General features: G+C 47.1%; 1 protein-coding gene across 15 annotated transcripts in view; it reads right to left on the bottom strand.

Annotated features, from left to right (window-relative positions):
• Positions 1 to 10000, bottom strand: part of LOC143290555 (CLIP-associating protein 1-A-like) — a 193693-nt gene that overhangs the window by 93672 nt on the left and 90021 nt on the right. Inside the window, exon 1 of one of the 15 annotated variants that reach the window (XM_076600114.1) lies at positions 1088 to 1258. The exons of the other annotated variants lie outside the window; for them this stretch is intronic. Coding sequence (XP_076456229.1) covers positions 1088 to 1202 — 115 coding nt within the window. The 5' untranslated portion in view covers positions 1203 to 1258. Of the gene's footprint in view, positions 1 to 1087; positions 1259 to 10000 lie in introns of those variants that run through there. 15 annotated transcript variants of the gene reach the window in all.

Here is a 10000-nt window from a genome sequence, read left to right on the forward strand (position 1 = left end):
AGGCACTTTTTTTTTTAAGACCGGACGACGCGAAACAACAAATCAAATTTTATTTTTCACAATGATATCAAATTAACCATTCCAGGCTGAAAGCTTTATCTTCTAGCTGGTCCTTGCTGCTCGACAAACAATACCAACGCTAGGACATAACTTTGAAAAACAACAACGGCATAAGTACTGGTCAGAGCGCGCTCGTCACAGCTCTTGCCCAGTGTGAAGCTCCACACACACACACACCATCTTAAAAAGCTGCACGAGGCAGAGAGACAGACATCCAGAGACAGATACAGAAAGAGACAGATACAGAAAAAGAGACACGGGGTCGAGGAAAGACATACAGAAAGACTGAGACAGACAGAGAGAGAGAGACAGACAGAGAGAGAGGGAGACAGACAGGCAGAGAGAGAGGGAGAGACAGACAGACAGAGAGAGAGGGAGAAGGAGAGAGAGGGAGAGGAAGAGACAGACAGAGAGGGAGAGAGAGACAGACAGAGAGAGAGGGAGAGAGATAGACCGGCACAGAGAGAGGGAGACAGAGAGAGACAGGCAGAGAGGGGGGAGAGACAGACAGGCAGAGAGAGAGGGAGGGAGAGACAGACAGAGGGAGAGACAGACAGACAGAGAGGGGGGGGAGAGACAGACAGACAGAGAGAGAGGGAGAGAGAGACAGACAGGCAGAGAGAGAGGGAGAGAGACAGACAGAGAGAGAGAGATAGGCAGGCAGAGAGAGAGGGAGAGAGAGATAGGCAGGCAGAGAGAGAGGGAGAGATAGACAGACAGAGAGGGAGAGACAGACAGAGAGAGTGGGAGAGAGACACAGACACAGAGAGAGGGAGAGAGAGACAGACAGGGAGAGGGAGAGACAGACAGACATACAGAGAGGGGGAGAGAGACAGACAGACAGGCATAGAGAGAGGGAGAGACAGACAGAGAGATGGAGGGAGAGACAGACAAACAGGCAGAGAGAGGGAGAGAGAGACAGACAGGCAGAGAGACAGAGACAGACAGAGGGAGAGACAGACAGACAGACAGACAGACACACACACACACCACACAGAGACGGAAAATGTCCAGGCTCCTCACTCACCTGCACGTGCACGACGACGATAAGAAGAAGAAGCGGAAGAGGAGGAGGAGGAGGAGGTGGAGGAGGAGGAAGACGAAGGAGGGGGCAAAGCGCTCAGGCCTCGGTAGCCCGACATCACGGTCCTCACACCCTCACCCCCTCCCCCTCTCCCACCACGCTCATCACCACCTCCACACTCCTTCTGACACCACCTCCTGGACACCTCACACCCACCCACCCACACACCACCACCACCACCACCACCACGAGTCCACAACAGTGGTAGTAGTCTAGTTCACCAGTACTGATTTGGAGCTGTCAGTATTTATGCTCAAGTCCAAGTGGAACAGGCGGGCGACACCTTTGCTGGCAAAGAAAGAAGGGTGAGGTGGAGATAGCGATGTGATGTGAGGTGATGGCAAGTCTCTCGTCGCCGGCACGAAGAGTGAAGTGGACGAAAAGCAGAATAGTTTAAATAAAATCCTTTTACACAGTGGAGTAAGTCCTCAGGGGCGAGTGAAGAAGACCTATTTTTGATACACACAACTCTCTCTCTATAAACACACACACACACACACACACACACACACACACACACACACACACATTCCAGGGAAAGGGTTACTACACAGGCACTGTCCCTCGTTGACACCTCTCACGTTATTTATTTTATTTTTTTATTTATTTTATTTTATTTTTTTAATCAGCTTTCGCCTAACTGCCTAACAACAACAAAGTTCACTTTAGTAGTCTTTAGTGGTTGTCACTTCCCAATGTTAGGGGGTCACTGCCTCAGTTCTACTGGTTGGGTGGTCTTCAAGGTGGTGTCTTCAGTACCTCTGATTAATCAAAAGGGTCTTATCGAGCCTTGGTCGCGGCGCGCAGCGTGTTGAAGCGGGGGGAGTCCACGCAGCGCTTTCTGCTTTGCCTGACCAGCACAATGGGGAGGGCGGCACCCAATTCCACACACTGAAATCTGCGGTGACAATACAATATTTGTATTTGTATTTTGTATTTCTTTTTATCACAACAGATTTCTCTGTGTGAAATTCGGGCTGCTCTCCCCAGGGAGAGCGCGTCGCTATACTACAGCGCCACCCATTTTTTGGTTGTTTTTTTCCTGCGTGCAGTTTTATTTGTTTTTCCAATCGAAGTGCATTTTTCGACAAAATTTTGCCAGGAACAACCCTTTTGTTGCCGTGGGTTCTTTTACGTGCGCTAAAAGCATGCTGCACACGGGACCTCGGTTTATCGTCTCATCCGAATGACTAGCGTCCAGACCACCACTCAAGGTCTAGTGGAGGGGGAGAAAATATCGGCGGCTGAGCCGTGATTCGAACCAACGCGCTCAGATTTTCTCGCTTCCAAGGCGGACGCGTTACCTCTAGGCCATCACTCCAATACAATACGCCACTTTACTATACAATACAATACAATACAATCCAATCCGACACAATGAAAGTGGCTGTGTAGGGAACCAAGGTGGAGATAATAACAGCCTCCCACACCCCACCCCACGCCCTCACACCTCAACTCCCATACAAACACACAATAGGGGGGGGGGGTGTTTGGGGGGGGGGGGGGGGGGGGAGGGTGATAATCAGGGCACGGTCCGGTCAGCGCGGCTGGTGGTGCAATGCAGCACTGAGGAACATCAACAGTAGGGGCTGGTGGCGTACAGTGGACTGGGGTCAAGCACACACACACACACACACACACACACACACAATAAGGCAACCAGTCCTATAGCTTGTCAGCTGGTGGTCCGTTCTCTGAGACACTTAAAAAAAATTTTTTTAGATTTATATATTTCATTTTATTTTCATTTATTCATTTATCTATTTATTTATTTATTTATTATTACTATTTTTATTCAGTAAACATGTTTTACTTGGACACAAAGACAGCGGAGCAGCAACAAGCTAACAGCTTATATCGTGCTCAGGAACGTGATTTGAATTCGTTGGTTTCAATGACGACTGGTGAACGCTACACAAATGCAGTTATGTTGTTAAAACACACGTTTTCCAACTGCATATAAATGACAGTCATTGCAGACACTGGTTCCTTTTTTGAGCAGCCGTGGAGATTAATATAGCCGTTGTTGCATTCTCCTGTACTCCTCCCACAGTTTCCCCGTCACAGCACACAGCACAGCTCACAGCGTCAAGCATGCACCAACTACACTGACTGACCACACTGCTGCAGACCAAGACAATTAGACGGTCGCTTCAGTCAGATCCAAGATGCACATTAATTTTCATTAAGCCAACTGTCGCTTCAGTCAGATCCCATTACATACTGAAGTGGTCGATCCAAGCAAGGCGCACACTTCATGGAGTTAACTGTCGCTTCAGTCAGACCCCACTACATACAGTGGTAATGGTTGATCTAAACAAGCTGCACACTTCATTGAGTTAACTGTCGCTTCTGTCAGATCCCATTACATTATAGTAGTAGTGGTCGATCGCAAGGGCCATACATCATTGAGTTGACTGTCGCTTCAGTCAGATCCCATTACATTATAGTAGTAGTGGTCGATCGCAAGGGCCATACATCATTGAGTTGACTGTCGCTTCAGTCAGATGCCATTACATTATAGTAGTAGTGGTCGATCCTAGCAAGGGGCATACATCATTGAGTTAACTGTCGCTTCAGTCAGATGCCATTACATTATAGTAGTAGTGGTCGATCCTAGCAAGGGCCACACATCATTGAGTTGACTGTCGCTTCGGTCAGATCCCATTACATTATAGTAGTAGTGGTCGATCCTAGCAAGGGCCATACATCATTGAGTTAACTGTCGCTTCGGTCAGATCCCATTACATTATAGTAGTAGTGGTCGATCCTAGCAAGGGGCATACATCATTGAGTTAACTGTCGCTTCGGTCAGATCCCATTACATTATAGTAGTAGTGGTCGATCCTAGCAAGGGCCATACATCATTGAGTTGACTGTCGCTTCAGTCAGATGCCATTACATTATAGTAGTAGTGGTCGATCCTAGCAAGGGGCATACATCATTGAGTTAACTGTCGCTTCAGTCAGATCCCATTACATTATAGTAGTAGTGGTCGATCCTAGCAAGGGCCATACATCATTGAGTTAACTGTCGCTTCAGTCAGATCCCATTACATTATAGTAGTAGTGGTCGATCCAAACAAGTTGCACACTTCATGGAGTTAACTGTCGCTTCAGTCAGATCCTACTACATATAGAAGTGGTCGATCCAAGCAAGGCGCACACTTCATGGAGTTAACTGTCGCTTCAGTCAGATCCCACTACATATAGAAGTGGTCGATCCAAACAAACTGCACACTTGACTGAGTTCACTGACACCTGCCTACCTGTGTGTAAACGCCCCACCCCCCAGCCTTAAGTGCTAAGATGTAGAGTATGCTAATCCGACGCTCGGCGCCGTGTGAACATTACCTGACCCGTCAGCTGTTGTATAACGCCCATTGCCTCACCCCCTTCTCCACACCCCAAACACACACACACACACACACACACACACACACACATGGTGCAGGACCAGTCACAGCTTCACAGACAATAAGTTGGGGGTTGGGGAGATGTCTTGACAATGCAGTCGTTAATCACCTTCATGATTTCATTAGTTGTTTGGCTGTTTTTCTTTTCTTTTCTTCTTTAAAATATTCCTTCATCAAGCCGACGATTTCTGTCACTGATTTCATCATCAGAATATTTCACTACTTCTTCTTTTTCAAAACAATAATCCAGTCTTGGAAATTCGTCATCACGCTAATGATCCATAACTGTGTGTGCGTGTGTGTGCGCGCGTGCGTGTGTGTGTGTGTGTGTGTGTGTGTGTGTGTGTGTGTGTGTGTGTGTGTGTGTGTGTCTGTGCCAGTGTGTGTGTGCCAGTTTGCGGGGTGGGGGTTGGGCTTGCGCGCGTGTGTGCGTGCGTGTGTGTGTGTGCAAACGCGCCCGGAAAACAATAACTCAGTTACAATATTCAGCGAAGAAACGATGCGGCAGTGACACTGATTTGATCTGCAGCACAACAGGGACGATTATATGCCTACAATACTGCAAACTCTCTGTCTGTGTGTGTGTGTGTGTGCGTGTGTGTGTATGTGTGTGTGTGTGCAACACGTACAGTCACTGCACCATTTTCCACCCCACCCCCCCTATCCCACCCCGTCCCCACCCCTAATAAGCTGATCTTGCAACAATCGACACTTCTTTCATCCCTGTACTCATCTCCGTAAAACACAGTACCTACCATTTAGATTCCGATCAATGCTTATAAAAAAAAAAATTTAAAAAACAAAAAAAACACCAACATAAACAAACCCAAAACAAACAACAAAACAAACCCACACACAATAATAAAAAAAAAATAAAAATAAAAAAATAAATAAAAGTAAAGAATAAAAAAAAAAAATGCACAGTGTCAGTCACGACCAATCCCGTTTTCAAACACACGCCTAAGTTACGTGATTCTGCATACAAGTTATAACTTTAACAAGAGAAAATCGTTGACTTTTTTCCCCGCTGGCCCCCTTTTTCCTCTCCACGTGTGTTGTCGGTCAACTGAGTCTTTTCTCTCAGTTGTGGTTCAAAACGACCCTACTTACAATCAATTCTATCATACACACACAGTCTCTGGTGGTTCGTTCTGTCCGATCATTCCATGACGTGGACAGTTCACTGATGCACAGATTTGCGAGGCACAGGTTTAATTAAAGCACACACACACACACACACACATGACACACACGTTGTTCTTCACGCCAATTGTATCCTTTCCCTGTGTGTGTGTGTGTGTGTGTCCTCCACTCCTGAAAGTGGCCCCAGTAGCCAGTAAACCTCAAGGTGCAGGCAGGTATAACCAGCGACGACAAGCCCTTGCTGACTTGACACTGGTCCCAACACGCCAGCCCTACGCTGCCTGCATGGAAGATCACGTCCCACACGGTCAGTTGTATGGTATACTGTCGTCGTCGTCGTGTGTGTGTGTGTGTGTGTGTGTGTGTCAGTGTGTCAGTGTGTGTGTGTGTGTGTGTGTGTGTGTGTGTGTCACAGTGTGTGTGTGTGTGTGTGTATTGTGTGTGTGTCACAGTGTGTGTGTGTGTGTGTGTGTGTGTGTGTGTGTGTGTGTGTGTGTGTGTGTCAGTGTGTGTGTGTGTGTGTGTGTGTATGTGTGTGTGTCACAGTGTGTGTGTGTGATACTGTGTGTGTGTCACAGTGTGTGTGTGTGTGTGTGTGTGTGTGTGTGTGTGTGTGTGTGTGTGAGTGTGTGTGTGTGTGTGTGTGTGTGTGTGACAGTGTGTGTGTCCTTTGAACTACAAGCAAGTAAAGGGAAAGACGATACACCTGCCCCTCTCCTCCACCTCAAGCCCAGCTCTCACGAGTCACCTTTCACCTGTTCACCTGTCTGTCTGTCTGTCCGTCCACCTGTCACATCTCACGGGATGATGCCAGTGGCTGAGGGAGTGGGGTGTAACGTGACCGCGGGTGGGGTAGGGTTGAGGCGAGGTTGGGTGGGGAACATTATGAGGGGGTGGGGGGTGGGGGGTTCCTGACCACCCGGTTCACTGATCCATGAATTCATGAACCACCACCACCATCATCATCACCACCACCACCACCACCACTCCCGGGGCACCACCGACCACCTCAGGTACCAGCCAGATCCCGGCGGAAAGCAACAACAGCCCTACCCTCTGCTGACAATAACACACACACACACACACACACACACACACACACACACACACACACACACACCACACACACACACACACTGAACTCCACCACACACACACACACACACTGAACTCCACCACACACACACACACATACACACTGAACTCCACCACACACACACACACACACACACACAAACTGACTTCCGCCACACACACACATACCACACACACACACACATAAACTGAACTCCACCATACACACACACACACACACGTAAGTCTCCCCCCCCCCCCCCCCCCAGCCGACGCCACCCGATCCCCTTCACACAATACAAGCTAGTACAAGTAATACCACCACTGAATCTCTGTGTGTGGGTGTGGGTGTGTGTGTGTGTACTGATCGGTTCTGTGTGTGAGTGTGTGTGTGTGTGTGTGTGTGTGTGTGTGTGTGTGTGTGTGTGTGTGTGTGTGTGTGTGTGTGTGCGTGCGTGCGTGCGTGCTGATCGGGGGCTATAGTGGTGGTAGTGGTGGAATGAAGTTGGCCGCGTTCCATTCACTCCAACCTACAGTGGCGGCGGTGGCGCCAAGCAATCCACTCCACACACACTGGCCGGGACCTACCTACCTCCGGCAAATCCCTCTTCCCCCTCCACTGCCCACCACTTTACCACTAATCAGCGACTTTTTCACTGACTTACTGAAGAAGAAAAAAAAAAGATAAAGAAAAAAAGACAGGAAAAAAAAAAAAGACTAACACCACCATCTGCTCTGTTCTTTACGGTTTTGAGGATCGTGGTACTGGCACGCTGGCTACTTGTTAAGTAGTTGGCGTCAGTCTCTCTCTCTCTCTCTCTCTCTCTCTCTCTCTCTCAGGTCTGCTGTAGTAGTTGTTTGTTAGTCAGTGGAAAAAAAATACTTTGCTGTAAAAAGTGAGTCAGACACACAGAGAGAACATAGGCTGACGGTGGTATGACGGACAAGCGGAGACTTGCTTCACAGTTATTGTGGAGGTGGACCGACCCCGTCCCATGTATTGCCGGCATGGGTGACTGGCCCTATCAAACTTCGGGGGTTTATTGGCCTTACAGTAAACTCCAGCGCGTACATGCACACAATAACACACACACACGCACACACACACACACACACATACACCTGTTCACACACAGACCCCCCGCTTACCCCCCTCTCCCCACACTCCCCCAATACACACACACACAGATACACACAAACACACACACACACACACACACACACACACACAATCAGAACAGTCACTACCAAAACCGGACGTTTCTTCCGAGGTAAACAGTGAAATAGTGTTGATCTGATTCCTTGAAAAAATAAAATCTATACTTAAAACCCCCCACAAAAAACAAAAAAAAAAACAAACAAAAACAAAGCTTATGCTAAAACACACTAAAAGCCACATTAAAATAAACTGAAAACAAACAAAACAAACAACGACGACGACAAAAACTCGATCTACTTCAAACTGACACTGACAGCCTTCACATTTCTTGCCCGAGACCTCACGGAAGGCTACACACATGACTGTACACATTCAGACTCGGCACGGGATGTCGATTCAAACCCTGCTTGTTGACTGCACGTCGACTGACAACCGTGTCCGCGGACCCTGAAGGACTTGAACAGCGAAGACACGAACTAACGACCCACTTCTATTCCCCCTGTAATCACATCGTCAAGCCTGCTACTGTTGCCATTCAAAAGATGAATGGCTGGTGCTCCAACCACACTTTGTCCTGGCGGGGAAAAAAACGAACGAAAAGAAATAAAAAGTAAAGACATGTTTGGTTGCTTTTTCTAAAAAGAGGGGAGGGCAGGGGGCGTGGGGTGGGGGAAGGAGAAGGAGGTGTAAGCGGGTATGGATAAAGAGTATGGGCGGAGGAAAGAGCAAAGCGAGAGAGAGAAAGAGGGAGAGTCAGACAGACAGACAGACACAGAGACAGACAGAAATATACACACACAGAGAGACAGACAGTCAGACAGACAGACAGACAGACAGATGCAGAGAGAGGCAGACAGGGACAGAGAGGTGGGCTGGGGTTCTCCGGGTATAGATGGTGTGTGTGTGTGAAATTGTATAAATGCGAGAGAGACAGAGAGAGACAGAGAAAGAGAGATGAGAGAGACAGAGACAGACAGACAGAGACACAGAGAGAGACGGAGACAGAGAGAGACAGAGAGAGAGAGAGAGAAAGACACACACACACACACACACACAGTGACAGAGAGAGACAGAGACAAGATCCTTCAATTCCGCTGACTGTAACTGAAGCCACCAGACAACGCCGGCTCGGGTATCCTTTGTAACAAAAGGTGTTGGTGCCAGCCAGCCAGCCAGGCAGCCAGCCAGCGACCAAACCAGCCATACGAGGCACGGGCAACCCCCGTGCACCACAACACACCGTCATCAATGAATATGTCTAATGCTAACGTCCATATTCTAAATATATTTCTGTTTAATAATTACGATGTAATAATTAATTGCAATGTTTTTAAAAGCGAATATGTGAAATGCTTTTATTTGAGAACATATGTTTATTACTCTTGTTTAATCAAGTTATCCGCGTGTGTGGGGTGGGTGGTGGTGGGGGGGGGGTGCGGTGCGGGTGTGTGCTGATTATCTGGTTGTGGTTTTCCGCAATTCATCTTTATTCTTATCTTATCTGTCTATTATAATCAATGTAATACAATGTGCAGTATAGTAGGCTATGTTTATAATTATATTCAAATAATGTTTCTTAACTATTTCTGTTTTTACATTAAGAATACTAGTTATTACCTGCAGTGTGTGGATGTATGTATGAAACGATGTATGTGATATTTTTTACATTTGTATCTTCGTAATATTTGTAGGGGCTGTTGTTGTCTTTTACAGTTATGGTCCCCATGTTGTTTACTTGTCTATGTTGTGATAATGCACCTGACCAAATTTCTCCAGTTGGAGATAATAAAGTTATTCTTATCTTATCTTATCTTATCTTATCTCTTCACTGACCATGATGATTATACTTCTCTGCCAGGGGCCAGCCACGTTCTTCTTGTCCATTGTTGGGTTAAAAAAAATATATATATATATATAGTTTGGGAGGTGTTTTTTTTTTTTAAGTATGCATAATATTTCATTTTAAATAATAATAATAAAATAAATATCCTCTGTGTGTGTGTGTGTGTGTGTGTGTGTGTGTGTGTGTGTGTGTGTGTGTGTGTTGGAAGGGTGTGGTGGGGGA

The sequence above is a fragment of the Babylonia areolata genome, chromosome 15 (genome assembly GCF_041734735.1).
Source record: "Babylonia areolata isolate BAREFJ2019XMU chromosome 15, ASM4173473v1, whole genome shotgun sequence".
NCBI classification, from domain to species: domain Eukaryota; kingdom Metazoa; phylum Mollusca; class Gastropoda; order Neogastropoda; family Buccinidae; genus Babylonia; species Babylonia areolata.